Source organism: Calypte anna, chromosome 12 (genome assembly GCF_003957555.1).
Source record: "Calypte anna isolate BGI_N300 chromosome 12, bCalAnn1_v1.p, whole genome shotgun sequence".
NCBI classification, from domain to species: Eukaryota; Metazoa; Chordata; class Aves; order Apodiformes; family Trochilidae; genus Calypte; species Calypte anna.
The window spans coordinates 19,474,143-19,491,577 of NC_044258.1; the positions used below are offsets into that span (position 1 = coordinate 19,474,143).

At 41.5% G+C, this 17,435-nt stretch overlaps 1 protein-coding gene across 1 annotated transcript in view; it reads left to right on the forward strand.

Moving 5' to 3' along the window:
- CNTN4 (contactin 4) overlaps positions 1-17,435 on the forward strand; it is a 101,543-nt gene that overhangs the window by 30,034 nt on the left and 54,074 nt on the right. Inside the window, exons 4-5 of the mRNA XM_030458332.1 lie at positions 4,283-4,486; positions 9,019-9,198. Coding sequence (XP_030314192.1) covers positions 4,283-4,486; positions 9,019-9,198 — 384 coding nt within the window. The remainder of the gene's footprint in view (positions 1-4,282; positions 4,487-9,018; positions 9,199-17,435) is intronic.

Consider the following 17,435-nt stretch of genomic DNA (forward strand, 5'->3'; position numbering starts at 1 on the left):
GCTAATACTAATTTCAACTTTTCATTCTTCTGTTCAGCTTTATGGTGACCATAATCTTGATGTTTTAATAGCTTTTCCCATAATAGCTACAGAGACTTTTTCAAGTGGCAGCCCTGGCTTCATGGAAGAGACTTTAAAAAATATATATATTGGGGAAAAAGAGTTTCTTGTACTAAAAGGCAAAGACAAAAAATAGTATGCATGTGACTAGACCAAAGTCCAGAGAACATTATTTTGGTAAACCATATGGCCTAATTATAATAATTACTCATAGCAGAATTTCAGTTCAGCTTTCAGTAACTTTTTTTTTTTTTTTACCACTTGCTGTCATTTAGGGAAATTTTGAAGTTTACAGTGCCTCTAGCTTTGTTTGTCTTGAGCAGGGAGTATTCTGGGGGCAACACAGGAGAGACTCAGCTTGAAGAGACTTTATCATTGAGTGCTTTAGAAAAATGATGAGATCTGAGTGTATCAGAAAAGCAGACCCAGGAGGGCTGCCTGCTTTGCTGAGGAAAAAACCAACAAAACCAAAACCAAAAAACAACAACAACAAAACCCCACAAAAGCATTGCAGCAAGGCACAGGGATGCAACTTGGCATGAGGAAGAGTTTGTCTGCACTCTGGTAATACCATTGAAACGATGTCTCTTGAACAGCCTAAATCTGTATTCAAGTGGCTTGAATAATTTATTCCTTTTTTAATTGCAGAAGTTGATGACAGGTGCTGGCTGCTCTGTATTTTATTAAGTCATGGTATTTAGCTGGGCATTAGTGGAAAAGGCCTTGGGCTCTGTTTTTAAATATTCCTAGATATTTGTCTGTGGCAAAGGACACGTGGTCCCACTGGTACCCCTGGTCCTGAACCACAGAGGTGCCCTGAGCATCAGGGGTCACTGTGATGTTTGGGGGAGCAGGTGGTGTGAGAGAGGCTCTGAAAGGGGTACATGGAGTGAAGAGAAAGGTGTCTGCCTTCCTTTTCGGTATTGCTGCCACACATGCTTGAGTCAAATGACTTTACAAATAGCAGCCTGAGTAAAAGGCTGTCAGGGGAGCTTTGAATCAAGACGGTTCCTGTCTGACGTTGCAGAGATAGGTGTTTGAGGTGTCATGTTCTGCCTGTCATGTTCTCCTGATTGTATGTGGTATGTGTAGTATCATGGTAGTGGGAACTGATCTCTGTGTGGCTGAGCTGCTCCTGAAAGCCTCTGCTGCACTGGCAGGGCAGGGTGTGGGATTTCTTGCCCTGGGTCTCAGCTGGGAGCAGCTTAGCATCTTTGTGCCCTTCACTTCCACCAAACTCAAAGCGTGGGCATTTCAAGTACGTGTCAGTATGGGTTTGTGTAAGTGAAAAATGTTCTTTATGTACTTGGTAGAGCAAGAAAAGAGCAATTTGGGGATCAAATGTCTTCCATCTGGTGATGGCTTAATTCAGGATGATAGACCATCTGTACCAAAAACCACCAAGTGACTCCTCCATCCTACAGTCCATGCTGATAATCATTACAGAAAAGAAGATTTGTCACCCCAAAATCTTTATCTCATTCTGATCTAGCCTGGGAATGCAGGCCAGGAGGGCAGTAAGGAGAAGTATAGTGTCCAGCTATGCTGTAGGTTTTTGCAGTGGATAACCAGGCAGGTACTCCACAGGAGGCAGAGCTTCTGCTTGTCTTGAAAAACAGCAAATATGGGTCATGAATCTTTGGATAATATTCTGTGTTTGAGAGACCTACTTGATTGTGTTTTAAAGGGGAAATTAAAGCACTGTAAATTAGTCAGCATGGCATAAAAAGGGCCCCAAATTAGAAAGGAGAAGTTTGTAATGAATTCCTCAAGGATGTAGAGTCTAATGTGTAATTAGAGAACTGCAAATGGTCTGTTCCTGCTTGTTCTTTGTTCCTTGAAAGACTCCGGGTCTGTAAGTTCAGCAAATGTTTGGATCCCGGGCAGTCACCAGGAGCCAGCTCAGGATGTATTTTAAGTATCTGTTTACAACGTTGTTACAAATTGCCTCTGGGATATGAACTGTCTGTCACTTCCAGAGCAATTAGTATATGCACCCTTATCAAAAGAAATCCATCAAGTTTGAAAAGCCATAAATACTGCAGTAGGATCTCCAAAGAAATCAAAGTGAGTTTGATGCAGTATTTAGTTACACATTGCTACAAAAGCAAACGCACTTAGAGATGCTCCAGTCTGCTTTATTCCCTGGGCTCTGTATTCCATTAATCCCATGTTATTTGCCAGAGAGAGAGAATTTCCAGTTGTTTTAAATGTTGTATAGCAACAATGGTAATATGTAATTCTGTGAGACTCGGGCAGTTGTATTTTTTTAGACAACTATTTGTATGGAAATTACTCTATTGTAGTGAAAAAAAAAAAAAGGCAGAGGTGTAATACCAGATCTTCATTTTGTTTCTCAGTTTTACATAGCAAAATAAATACAGTTTGAAGATGGCTTTTGGGGAGACCTTGATGTAATGCACACTAGAAACAGGTCTCCTTTAGTTCTCCCTGTGCTGTGTTCCTCTGCACCCCAGACTCTCTGTTTTGAAGCTTCCTTTGATCACCCCTCTTTACTCTTGCCCAGCTTTCCACTTGCTGTCTGCTCGTTCCGTGACCTGCTTACCCAGGGTTTCCAGCCTGGCAGTCAGCTCAAATGATACAAATATTCAAGACTCTTGACTAAGACAGAGGCAGGGAAAAGCTACTACAACGATGAGAAGATTGGAAAGCCTGTCTTGAAAAGGAAGGCAGAAGGGCTCTTGATGGCTCTCACCAGGAAAGAGGAAAGAACTCTTACAGCTAAAGGCCTCATTAGCCCAGAAGCACATAGCTATAGACTAGGAATGAAAATATTTAACCTGGAAATTAGAGGGTTCTTAGCAATTGAAGTAATACCAACTTGAAACAGTAAACTGGAAGCCAAAAACCTGGCTGCTTTTAGGGGATATTTATAAATGGAAGTGCATAAGCTCCTGGGGAAAGCCAGATGAGGACAGGGCTTGTTGATCCAGAAAGATCCTCCCAGTTTGGTGTTTTTCCTGAGGAATCTGTGGTCAATTCACCATTCTGTGGTCAATGCAGACTGATATTACAGAGCTCAAGGGGCTTTGGTGGAAACCAGCTGTGTGAAGATTCACTCAGACTTAAATGCTTCTGTGTGTTCCAGGGCAGTGATGCTTATTTGCCTATTGCTGGATGCTTCTGGAGGAACAAGATAATTGTTCACCAAGAGTACATTTAAAAAAAACAACTACTTGCAGAAAATAATAAGCCAGCTGAGAAGAGGTACCTTGTTTGCTCTGAGTATCCTCTTGACATCAGCATGAGGTTATTTATAATGAGATGCACATGTGTAAATATGATGATTAGATAGTCCCACGTAAACATAATTACCATAGCCTCCTAAAAGTCTAATCAGGCATTTTATAATCCTGTTGCTGCAAATAAATAAATAAAAGCCAACAATCTGTATTCAGCCTCTTATATATGTAAACAGTGGAACATGAGGGCAGAATATATTTTTCCAAAGTTAAGGTCAATTACAGTTATGACTCATTAGAGTATTAAACTAAGAATACACTTTTTTGTATAATTAGTGTTCCCTTAGAAAACTGCAGTGATCTTGTGTTCACTTTAATTCTTCAAGTGTTTTCAGGGTGTTTGTGCATTAGTCTTATGCAAATATGATGGGGTTATATTGCCTTAACCTCACAAACTCTGCAACCACTCACAGCATCTCTGGCTTACTTTTTATTGCTCAAATAACTTGCAAAGATGTCCTATAAAACACAGAGTACTATCTAATTAGTCATATGGAAGATTACAGCTGCTTTATTTTTTTTTTGCTGATTCAGAAATTCCAAAGGAATAAAATATATACTATGGGATAACTCAGGTTGGCAGCTCCTCCTCTGACCTGTCTTTAGAGAGTGGGGAAAAAGAGAATAAAAGAAAAATCATGAGTTGGGCTGAAATGTTCATGACAAAAAGGTGGGGTTCTTGTGAAAGGCATTCTATCCTGGACTGGCAGAATGTGGAGAAACAACAAGAATATTGGGTTCAGAAGTGGCACTGTTGGAATCACAGATTTGTCACCATCAAACCCAGCAAAGCGTGAGGGGGTTGTCACTTTGTGGGCTGTGGCACCAGCTTCCCTAACCAAGGGGACTGGGAAAAAAACATGTTAAGGGCTCCAACTTGGGATGGAGCCCAGCACCAGCCTGTTCCGCACGAGAATGTGTGTCCTGTCACTAATGCTGGTGGTACCTTGTCCTTCCAGAGCTCACCTATGCCTGGATCTTCAACGAGTACCCCACCTTCGTACACCAGGACAACCGCCGCTTCGTTTCCCAAGAGACCGGGAACTTGTACATCGCCAAGGTGGAAGCTTCAGACGTGGGCAACTACACCTGTGTGGTGACCAACACAGTGACCAACACCCGGGTCCTGGGCCCCCCCACCCCACTCATCCTCAGGAATGATGGTAGGACTCAAAAAGAGGGAAAGAGGGGACCGGGGTTGGTGAGATTTTGTTTTGTTTTGCTGGCTGACACAAAGAAAAAGTCATTCCCTGGAGCATTGACAGCAGAGTAAAGGGAGAGAATTTCCCCTTTGCAGACACTCAGTGAGCCTGGAGACATTCAAAGTCATGGACAGTGGTGGGATTTATGATGCTGTGGCCAAGGTTTCTTTTTCCAGCACTGGAACAACTCTCAGTATTAGGCAGTAGTTACAGAAGAAAAACCTGGTGACACTTGTCTTAAGACAGGAAATAAAATAGATGTTAGAGTTTGGCTATGCCAGTTTAGCTCATTTTTATGCAGCCCAGAAGTGAACAAAAGCACTTTGTTGTTTCAGTAGCTGTTAGCTCAGGCTGTATTTCCCAGCAGAATAAGTGCTATTTTTAGTAGCCTGTGGAATAATACACAAAAGCAAGAAGAAACCAAAAGAAAATTTCTAAATTTATACAGGCAATTGATTTCTATCGTTGTCATTTGTGGGTAGATAAGAAAAATAAATTTGCGTGTTAATTTGCAATTAAGATTAATTATTTCCATTTAAAGGATAACAGGATGTTTGTTTCAGAAATAGGAATGCCTTACTAGAAACTTCTTCTAGATGAAGATCCATTGTCACCTAGTGGTGTTTGCCCAGAATTCTGTTGGTAAAACAGGAGCAAGTTGCTGCCTGCAGCTGCCCCCTCCATGTTGCCATTTGTGTTGTGCTAATAATATACCCAAGGTTGAAACAGAAATACCTTGAAGTATTACATTAACAGGACTCTTATGCAAACCTTACCCAGCTGAAAGTGCTTCTATTTATCATGGTCAAGGTTCAGCTCTGCACTGGGGCTGGGCTGGTGCTTTCCCCTGTTCATCACTCCCCTGCACTCTCCCATTTGTTTACAGGGAGCAGTCACCTTCCTGAGCTAACTCACAGGAATGTCCTCCCACTCCTTTGAAGTTCACTCTGTTATTTATTAAAGATATGAAACTTTAATTGAGCCTCTGAGGGGCTGGGGAGTACAAGAAAGGTGCTGTTCTATCTGCAGAGCCAAAGATGGGCTAAGTATCTGTTTGAAGACCAGACTGCAGCAGTACTACAGGCAAGCTTCATTTTCAAAATCAGCAAGTCTCAATTATTTATTCTATGTGGAGTAACCCTCCAAAACCCAAATATAACACACCAGCATGCTTGAGAAATTACATATGTTGCTTCAGAGGTGTGAACAGCAGAAATGAGCAAAATGTGAGGCACATCATATTTCCACTGGCAAAGTTGTCATTTTTATTTTTTTGTATTCATAGCTGCCATGTCCACTGTATCTTAATATATATGACATCTTGTTTGCCTAACAACACTTTATCATTAATTTAGTAGGCTCGGGGGCTAGCTCATCAACAATTAACTTTTCAGTTCCATTTAATTTTATTCAGTGAGTTAGGTGGAAAAAACATTAATACATACCTCTTCTGATACAGTGAGATGAACTGAGCTGCTGCCTGGGTGAGCAGCAAGGGGATTGGATTAGGAAGGTCCTCATGGAGCTCAGGAGAAGGGTTGGGGGTCCCCTGTCCCCCCTCAGCAGCTCCTGAGTGACAGAGGGGTTGATGCAGCCCTGAGGCCCCTCAGCCCTGGGCTGGAGGGTTGTTTGTCCAACCTCCTCTGGTGCCTGCTTCAGAAAATCATCTGTTGCTAGGGATTTCTAAGTTGTTAACTGCTTGGCTTCATATCTGAATACTTTCTATGAATTCTGAAAAGAATCCAGGTGAAATTTCTGGTTTTCCCCAAAATCCAAGTTATTTTTAAACTGCAGATCATTTCTGTTGTCACAGGGGATTGATCCTGTCCTTGTGGCTCATGCATTGCCCCAGTACTTTCAAAAAAATAATTGGTGGAGTAAGATGCTATGCAAAAGGAATACTGGTCACATAGAACAAAGAATAGTGCCTATGTTTGGGCTTTTAGTTATTTCACGTTGGGTTGAAGAGAGAAAAAGGGAAGACTCCTTTTATACAGTGATGATAATCTCCTACTTAAAAACTTGAAAAAATCCCAATTCCAGGGGCTGTAGGAAGAAAACAGGCAGTTTGGCTCACAGTTTGGCTGATCCTGTGCTGTTCCACATCAAGCATCTCACTTGTTTTGACAGATGTGTGTGTGAATTACTTGGTGGGTATTCTTACTGTAGCCTGTGAGAATCCTGAGGTGTCTTTTCCCATTTCTCCTTTGGCTTATGGCAGAAATTTTTCCAGGCTCAGTCAGGAATCCTTTGGGCTCTCAGTGCTGAACACCTCCCATCTGTGGCATGGTTCTTTCTCCTGAATGTCATCATCCTGGAGACACAGCTTTTCAGCACGTGTTTTTGTCAAGCACTGCTTGCTTTACAGCTCCAGGCTTTTGAGCTGGAATCTCTGAAAGGCAAAGATAGGGGCGTAGGGGATGAAATCAGATCTTGTAGGCAGATTCCCTTCCCCACTCATGATTTCTATGCTGCTTTTTTGCTTGTTTTCTGCTGCGAGGCTCGAGTTACAGATCTCCCAGTGTTGGCTGCAGCAGCTTTTTGTGTTTTTTTAATCAGAGCTCAGGTTCCTTCCTAGTCACTGTGCTGTGGAAGCAGAAGGTGCCTCTTACCCCATAAGTTATCCTCAGACAGGTTTTCCTCCTTGGAGAGAAAAATATCGTGGATGGTTTGGGGTTGGGGGCAGGAGCAGAGGGTGCAGTGGTGGCTGTCATGGTCGGTGTCAGCTCAGACTCTCTACCCCCATGGAGAGATATTACCAGATGGTGACAAATAGAGGGTGCAAAGTGCACTGTGCCCTGGGAAAAGGATATTTTTCCTCTGTCCCTTTTTATTCTCTCCCACAAATGCACAGGATCACGTCTTGTTTCAGGATTTTCATGTAGCTGTATGGATCTGTGGCAGCATGGATGCATGGATGCAGTGTGCAAGTGGAGAATAGATTTTTATTGCATGAAGTCAGCACTGCAATCACCAGGAGCAGCCCCACTTACCTGAACACCTCTGCAGACATGTGCTGTCTCACCTCTGGGTTGCTGGGGCTGTCTCATTGCTGTATCTGTGCATCCTGGTGGCATTTACTTGCTCTAGCCCAGCTCCCAACCCAGTGCCCCGTGCTTGGCCTGTATCCAGGCAGCACCCTGTGCTGAGGATTTAAACTGCACTCATCAATTAGCTGATAATCACCACTGGTGAAATGATACCTGCTGCTCTAAGGCAGCACAGTGACTGGAAATGTAGCTGTGCATCATGAAATATAATGGCCCTTTTATGTGCACAAATTTTTGAACACAGTTTCATGAAAAGGCTGCCACAACATGTGAGTTACTGGGAGAGTAAAAATAATTACCTAAAGAGCAGGTGATCTCTGTGCATCTAAATCCTTGAAGTTAATAGAAGCCTTGATTAGCTCCAGTGCTTTTAAAACTTTTCCTAATGGCTATTTGTTCCACATTTTGTTTTCTAGAAGGTGGTGAGCCTCTTATTATTGCTTCCCTTATTTCATAAAGTTACCTGCAAAAATCCTGAATATTCAACAGCAAAAAGCAATGGAGCCATGAAGAAATTTTAATCTTTGGCAGATGGTGTGGAGCACTGGTTCAGATTTTCCTCTGGCAGTAAATGGGAAACGAGCCCACACTACACGGCTGTTAGAAAGAGGCCATGTTTAAAATGAATGGATTAATTGGGCAAGTAATGATGTATAGAACAGCTCTGTGCTAGCATGGGACCACTTCCGAATTTATTGCAAAAATTCAACCAAGCTTTAAGCATCTATTTTATGTTCACAGGGGTGATGGGAGAGTATGAGCCAAAAATAGAAGTGCAGTTCCCAGAAACAGTTCCATCTGCAAAGGGAACGACGGTGAAACTGGAGTGCTTTGCCTTGGGGAAGTAAGTTTTGATCCATTATTATTATTCCTCTAGTTTCTCACATTCATAGTCATACTGCAGAGTTTTCAAGACTTGTTAATCCTTCACTTTCCTCAGCAGGAGTTACTCATAACAGAGGAAGGACTTGGAGAGCATTGGCTCTGCTCACCACAAATATAAACTCCCACAGAAGGCAGCAGGTGTAACTCTCTTTGTAAAGATGTGTTTGTGCATCTCCTGGTTTGAAGTCTCATGTGACGCTTTAAAGACATCTCTTGCTTCTAGAGTAAACACTGGGAATGCTTTCAAAATCAAAATGGGGGACTGGTAGGAAAAGGGGATGTATTGTCACAGCACAACCCCAAATTCAAGTTTGTCAAAGCAGCATTTTAATAATACCCTCTATGTGAGCAATGCAACATTGATGTGTGTATATATATGTTTATAAACCACCCTTAAGAAAATTGGTCCAGATCCTCTGCCAGATTCTTCAGACTGACCGTGTCTTCAGCATCCTCAGAAATGAAGCAGGCTTAGGTTGATCAAATGAGCTTATCAGGACAAATCCTGCAGCTTTTTCTTTGAGTCTTATTTTGCTTTGCTTTCCCCATTTAGCCCAGTTCCTACCATTAGTTGGAGGAGAGCAGATGGGAAACAGATCCCCAGAAAAGCCAGGAGACACAGATCGAGTGGACTTCTTGAAATCCCAAATTTTCAGCAGGAAGATGCTGGACTTTATGAGTGTGTTGCTGAAAATGTGAGAGGGAAAAACGTGGCACGAGGACAACTGATATTTTATGGTAAGCAGCCTGCCTGCTTGCAGGGGGTTTATTGTCTCAGATGCAATATGCAGCAAATTAAAAAAAATACCTCCTTTTACAAACAGCACATCTCAAAAAGGGTATAATTTGAAATAAAACCTGTCTGAGTGGTGCATATGAATTGAGAATCAGAGCAGTTGGGACAGAAGCCCATCTCTGGAAGGACATTGGCATGGCAACATGCAGAAAAACATGCAGAGGACTCTTGTGCCTTCTCATGTCCATGGGGGTAGAGCAGAGCTTCTGGTAGAGCATCCTGGGGGTTACAGTTTGGGATTTATTATGTATGTGTCACTCATGCTTGTGTTAATAAATGGTAATTGCTTCTAACCAATTAAGACCTTCTTTAAAGAGGGATCACTGGTTACACAGCCTGGAAAGCTGGGATTAAATGCCTTCTAGCAGGTGAACCAAGCTGGCAGTGGGAAAGTTTTCTAGCAGAGGTGAATAAAAGTCACAGAGAGGGTTTTCCAAAGGGCTGTTGGTTTGGTATTTAGTTTCTGTTGGATACTTTGGAAGCAAGAAAACTGTAGGTTCCATACCCCTCATACAGGTGTGCAGAGATCTCACCATCATAAAAATCTTTGGTTTGTTGCTGCCCCAGAACAGATTCAGGAGCATAATAGTGCTGCTCTCTATTGAGCATATGGAGAGAAATTCAATGTTTTCTCCCCCAAATGGTCCTGAGGGCCCAACTTCTGTTAGTGGGGGAGATTGGGTTGAACTCGAGATGAGAAGGATGTTTCTGATCTATAGAAATGCACTGCAGCAAAAGAGTTTGGGAACTAACCCTCCTGGCAAAACTGGATTGAGTTTGGTGAGTAAAAAAAAATCGTATATGGGGATGTGTTAAAATTGGAAGTATTTCTAAAGGACATTTCCTTTAGATGTCAGAACTTTTGGGGCTTCCCAATTCTAGTGAATTCCTCTAGTGAATACCTCTTTTAAAACTGAGTAAAATGCAAAATGAGAAAACATTGAAGAGGAGTGGAATAGCAAGAAATAGGTGAAATATTTTATATTAAGGAAAGAATCTGGAGTTGATTGAAACCATTGGGTTTTTTAATTATAAGATTTGAAGACTTCTTTTACTGTTCCTCCTGATCTTTATCCTGTGGACAGTAAATGGAAAGACATTTTCTAGACTTTTGTTCAACCCACTGCCAAACCTACCTTCCTAGCAAAGCAGCAAATGGAGCCTTTGGGATCCTCCCACCATAGGATATATTAAGTTATAATCTAATTGTCTGGGGGCCTTCAGATCCTACACAAAAGCTGCAACTGTGGCTAGTGCTGATTTCCAAACTGGAGATGTCATTTCAGTCAAGAAGCTCAAGATTTGAGGAGAAGAGGATTGTCCTCCTCCCTTTTTGTTTGTCATGCCAAGAACTATCTTTACATCAGCTTTTCTTCGTGTGAGCAGAGGAATTCCCTGTGGAGAGGTGTGAGCCTGCCGTCTAGAGCTACTAAGATGATTAAGGGAGTGGAACATCTCCCTTATGAGGAAAGGCTGAGGGAGCTGGGTCTCTTTAGTTTGGAGAAAAGGAGACTGAGGGGTGACCTCATCAATGTTTTCAAATATGTAAGGGGTGAGTGTCAGGGAGATGGAGTTAGGCTTTTCTCAGTGATGACCAGTGATAGGACAAGGGGTAATGGGTGTAAATTGGAGCACAGGAGGTTCAAGTTGAATATTTGAAAAAATTTTTTTACTGTGAGGGTGACAGAGCCCTGGAACAGGCTGCCCAGGGGGGTCGTGGAGTCTCCTTCACTGGAGACATTCAAAACCCGCCTGGACACGTTCCTGCACGATGTACTCTAGGTGGCCCTGCTCTGGCAGGGGGGGTTGGACTAGATGATCTTTCGAGGTCCCTTCTAACCCCTAGGATTCTATGATTCTATGATTCTGTGATTCTCTTCTGGGTATTGGTTTGAAGGATGATTAACCACAATCTTGCCCTTGTTGTCTTGAGGGTGATGAGTGACTAGTTTGTAAGTATTCAGTTTCTAGGGATAGCTTGTGTTTGGCAGCCACTTAGTGCAGGAAACAGATCTCTTAAAAAAAGCCCTTGCTTTCTGTAAGCTGGGCTCTGGAGTTTCACATGGCAGTGAAATTATTTTAGTGAAACTGCAGGTAAACATTTTATAGGACTAATTGAAATGCAAAGTTATTTTCCTTAATAATTATTTTTAAAGCTGAGAGGTGTTATGTCAGTGTTGGAATACAACTGAAATGTTGGCAGAGGTTTTCAGGTGTCTTTTAGCAGGCCAGGGCTGGCTTCAGGAGAAGGGAAGGAAGGCTCTGGAGGATGTGATACGGGTGGTCAGAGGTGCCACCTGCATGCAGTGACCTTCTCTGTCACCAGGTGTGCCATGGAGATGGCAATCTGGCTCTGACAGTGTGACTCCTTTAAACCCAATTATCTGCCTCTCTGTGTAGTATTTAAAAAAAAAAAAAAAAGGAAAAAGAAAATTAAATTCCAATTTGCCTGCTCAGTGTAGATAACCCAGCGTTGCCTCCGTTGTCAGTGCCTTTCTTTGCTCCTGGAAGTTGTCAGGGAAGGTTGACTTTTGCTGTATTTCATTCTTGTATCAATGTTTATTTTTTCCTCTGTTAGCATATCAGTGCCACTGAAGTTGTTCGACATTCTTGTTGCAGCAGGAAAGGTTAATTAAACTTGCAAGATCTGCTCTTCCTCCCTTTCCTGTGCTTTGAGCCCAACGCAGCAACAGGCAGGCTGTGGTTTATTGCTCTCCAAAAGCATTTGTTCTGAGTGCTGTGTCTTACTTGATAGATAGACCTACACACTGGGAAACGTGTTAATGTTAATGCAATTACAGTGACTTATACCTGCTTCCTGGGCTCTTAGAACTCAGAACAACACATCACTTGTTTTCTTGCCATAAGTCTCTTGTTCTCTCTGCCGTTCCAAACCAAACACCCTGTTCCTCAAATTAGTTCCTGAGAGCTGGTAAATTAAACTGCAAAAACTTCTTTTCCACTCTGGTTTAGCAGCCAGAAGTGCTGTCAGGGATGAGTTCCTGAGTGCCAATTCCCTGAGCCTTTGGGAGCCAGGCTAGGGCAGTCCCTGGGGCTGTGGCCAGCTCCCACAGGAGCCCAGAGCACCATCAGCTGTGTGTTTGGAAACACAGCATTTCCAAAGCACTCCCATTGACACCATTCTATTTTTCATCCAGCTGCTCATAAATTTTAAATTTTATAACCTTCTGTGAGGCTAAAATTTATATCCCCAGCAAAAAGCAATGTCAACAACCACATTTTTGTTTTTTCATAAGTAGAGTAAGCAGCTTACCTTAGCTAGCTAATTTAAGAAGAAATTGCCTTTTTTGTTCATAGACCCAGCATCAAGAAGATTCTTATTAATTATCCTTATGTTTCATTCAGTTATCCAATGTTTCATTCAATGTTTAGTTTAGATGCTGTTTCAGTCAGATCCTCCTTAGACAGTTACAACCCAAAGGGTGTCCTGAGCAAGACAAGAGGCAATGGGCAGATGCAGAAGCACAAGGAATCCATAAGATTCTGGTGTGGTTCATCCCTGTGGTCACCTCCTTTCCCCCTCCATATCTCTGCTGACTTCCCTTGGCCAGGTTCTTCCTGCTGCCCATGGTTAAATGGCACCACACCAGCATAGTGTTCCCCTGGACCTGGACAATCTAATGGGGCATGAGAAAAGTTTTCACACTGAGAACAGTCAACCATTGGAAAATTAAGGTGAAGAGGGAAAAAATTGCAGTGAAAATGGTTTCTATAAGTGTCAGAGCAGCAGCATCAGCATTATCAGACTTATTTGTAACTAATTACAGTTCTTTGCAGCTTTTTGTAAGATATTCAGCAGAAACCCTTTAATTGGCTGGACTGCTTTTCAGATTAAATACTTCTCAAATCAAAGCCCCACCAGGAATTCATGTGGCTCCTTCATTTTGCAGTGAAGAGAGTCCCCCTCTTTCATCAGTGGACCTGTGTTTTATCTGTGCAAAAGCTGTTTTATGCTGCTCTGTAAAACAACCTCAAATGTAAATCATGTTGTGCTCTTCATTACGTCTAGAGCTTTTTAGAGGACATTTGCATAAGTGAAAATCAGGGAGTTGCATGTCTCAGATCACAAATAATTTGCTGAAAATTCAAAGCTCCTTGAAAGAAAATTAGTTTCCGGACTGATAAAAATACAAGAAAATTCACATAAATAGGACAAATATGTCTTAATTATAATTCATATGCCTTACTAGAAAACCCAGTTTTCTACCTGTTACACAGATAAATTACCAAGAAATGGTCTTTATAAATGTCCCTGTAATACCTACAGTCCTATGGTGCCTGGTGATGCTAGAGAGAAAGTGACATAGTAGTGCAGAACAGCTTATGGGCAGGTGGTAAATAAGAAGTAAGGACAATTTTAAGTAGTTTTTATCAGGTAGGTGAACTCCTTCAAATCTTTGTCTGTTTGTATTTCTCTTGATATTAAATATTTTAGTCCCAAGTAGGACTGGGACTAAATTTGGTTTTGCTGGTCAGTTTTCCAGAGAGGCAGAAGGGAGAGTGACAGCATCTGGTGAACTTTGCAAAGCTGCAGATGGATGGAGATCATTTAGGTGCAGCATTCAAGCCAATGACTTTGGTGGAGGATTTGCCCAGCTTTGAGAGTTGTATAGATTTCAAATAGTCCTTAATTGGCAGTAGAGGTCAGGAGGAGATAAGGACAAGAAGAGGAAAAAGTGGTGTAACTGAAGGTCTGGTTTCATGTTCCTGTGATTGTCAGGAAGAATAACAAAGTAGGGACATATGGATTTTGTTTACAGAAGCTATATCCCCATTTGGACCAGGATGACGTGTGCACTTGTCTGAGCAAACCTTATACACTGGCTGCATTCTTTATTTTTAATTACTCATGTATTTTTCCCATCTGTTTTTCTTACTACTTATGCTTGGCTTTCTGGTCTTTCTCTGAGTTTTCTGATCCAGGGCTCAGTCTCAATCTCTTTAGGATAGATATAGTAATGGACAAGTCATTCAGCCTTTCATCTGCCATTAATGATGAATTACACAGCCTGCACTAGGTCATCAGCTGCAATAAATTGGCTTAGGAACACTGGAATCAATATACACCGACAGAGAATTGGATTCTGTATATGTATTAGTACCTCATTTGTTTTAGCCTTCTTGGTTGTTTTGAACTCACTGATGATTGCAAAGTCCTACAGATTTATTTCTAGTTTCTAACATCACTCCCATCATTCTTTGTTTCTTACTCATTTCTGATGGAATGCATCATCACCCACTGTGTTGTTTAATTTTCAAATGCCTTTTAGGACATGATTTCTGCTCCAACTTTCCTGTGCCTACTTCTGCCTTTCAGTGTTTTACAAAGGACAGACTCACTCTGGATTTTTTTGGCTGTTTGGGCATCCTTTCACAATCCTCTGGTTTAAAACACCCCACTTCATGTTGGTGAAGGCTGGAAAGTGACCAAATATAAACAGGTTTCTTTCTAACTGCTGCCATCATTTGCCTGCTATCCCCCGGAATATGAATTCCAGAGAACTCTCATCACCTAGGAGGGGGGGATTTTTAAATAAAAATTATCCTTATGTAACAGTCATGTTTATATTTTTAAGGTTTTTCTTCCACTTTATAGATTTAGCATATGATTTTTTTTTTCATTCAGTTGAATTCTTAATCAGCTTCCTTGTAGGTTTTTTTCTCCAGTACTAGAGTTTTTTTCTGAGATGTTTACAAACCAAGGCCAGCAGCATCTAAATACTCCAAACCCATCATATGGAAGAATTCCTCTTTGCTTAGCACTGCTGAAATGATCCAAAGGACTTTCTCTGGTGTACTGCAACCAGTCATAAATTAAACCTTGTCATTATCTCGAATAATGTCGCTATATAATGTTGTAGCATGGAGCTGGTTTCATATCCTTATTTGAATTATTTTAATTATCATGCTTGAAATCTTGTGTCACATTACCACATCTTGGTACGATCCCCAATGGGAGGCTGTCAAATTTCATTATATTATGGCAACTCTCATTTGGTGGCTCAAACATATTTGCTACACGAACCAACCCTTGTGTATTGCTCAAGATGAAGCCAAGAGCGTGACTGCTATTCTCTGAAATGAACTGTTGAAAGGAGAGGTTGACCTAATTAGAAAAGTTTCCCAAAGAGCAGCAGAGAATGAAGCTCCTGTGAAACAAAGGGCGACGTGGGTGTACAGTGAGATTTATTTTGGACCTATTATGCTCATGGAATGACAGCCCAGGGTGGCAGCTCCCAGCATCTCACGTTTGCATCTCAGCACCATTTCTTTCCAGGGCACACACCTGAACTCCCTTCCTAAGTCCAGCAAAAAGTCTGGACAAGGAAAGTCATTTGCTGTATTGGTGAGAATTTTCCTTATCTGAGAGTCTGCCTGAAATAAAGATGATCAGTGAATTTCCTTTGCTTGTGGTGTGAGGGTTTTCTTTCTTTTTACATAGCTTGCCTCTATCTGTTTCAGAGTCCACCTCACCTTTCAGGGCTTTCCTTGAAAGTTGCTTTCAGTTGTTTTGCCTGGATTTTGTTGGTTTTGTGTGGGAAGTCAGTAAAACACAGTACTGCAAAGAAAGTAAATGGATCTGTGTGGTTTTATAGAGCTCCTTTAATGGGACAATAAGAGTCTTCAAAATTATGAGTAGGATGCTGCTAGAACAGTAAATATGTAAATTCATGAGTCATTTGTAAACGTCCTTGAACCACTGAACCCGCTGCAGTCGCTCATGGTGTCTCAGTTCAATGGAATTGTTCAAATTCTTACTCCAGATGACAGAATTGCCTTTCATCTTCCTCCATTTAAACACTTTCCCTTTCATATCTCTTTAGGTACAGATAATACAGAAGCTTAAAATATTACCAGGGCAGGAGGGGCAGTTGGAGAAATAAACACTGCTTGGCTCTCTTTTTCAGCTGCTTCTTTTGCTTCTGCATTGTCATTATGTTCACTTTGTCTTCCTGCTTTTTGGGTTTTTTTTTCAAGTCCTTTGGAGTTCAGATGCTGTGCAGAATTCTTCTTTCTTCTGTGCTTTGTTGTTTGTAAATGTGGGGAGAGGGGAGGTGTGTGGGGCCATAGGTGTGGGATTAAGCACACATCTGTCACAGCCTGAGCAAAGCTTTAAAGGGCACCCAGCTCTCAGCCTCTGTGTATCCAGCATCCCAGCTTGGTAGACACACCAATGTTTTAGGTCTAATCATGCCAGCTGTATGTTGAACTTTCCATTTTGACATGCTGGTGGTTAATTAATCCTTTCAGACCTTTCCTTATCCAAAGGAGATACTTAATGTCATTACCTGTCTCTGAGTCTTCTTTTGTATGATTGTGTGGGGAAAAGCATTAACCAGGTTCTTGGAGACCTCTGCTGGTAACATCTTCCTGTTAAGTCTCTCTTGTCTTATCTCTAAATAGGGCAAATGACCATTAAAAACCTGAAGTCTCTTTTTCCTTATGGGACTTCCTAATAAGTCTTATGGTTGTATCTAGACAGATGGGGTTTGTAAAGACAACATAGGAAAGTCAGAGGGTTTCTATGGTCTGTAAAAGCATGTGGAAATTTTAGAGGAATTGGATTTGCCTGTTGAGTTTGGATAAACTTAATCTGTGTTTAAAAAAAAAAACAAACAAAAAAGGTGATTAAAAAATGTGAAATGCAGCTTGAAATACAATCATGTAAGTGTCTGAAAACTGCCAGTGTCAGCTTTCACCAGATTCTACTGAAGAGTGTCTCTAATACCTGCTTTTGGACTTTCTTGGTGTGTTCATTGTCCTGAATATAATTACTGAGTCCCCAGATTTTCCATACAGATGGAAGATCTTCCTGTGGCAGGACTAAGACTGAGAATTTGGACCTGAAGTGGTGCCTACAACTGTGCAGGCCCAAATTGCTGGAATAAATGTAATTTCAATGCAGAGAAAATTCTAAATTACAAGTTTTGAACTTGGATTATACGTTTTAAAGCTTTGAAGCCTGAATCATACAGATCCTGAAACGGAAAATCTGTCTGAAGGCCCAGTGGCCCAACAGTGCCCTTTGTTCTACTGGGGCAGCACATGGGCTGTTTTGGTTTTGTATGATCAGGGTGGCTGAAGCTATCCTTTTTAATTAAGTGTTATTATTAAAATTAAAACCTGCTCTGATCTTGCAGAAAGCAGAAGTGGACTG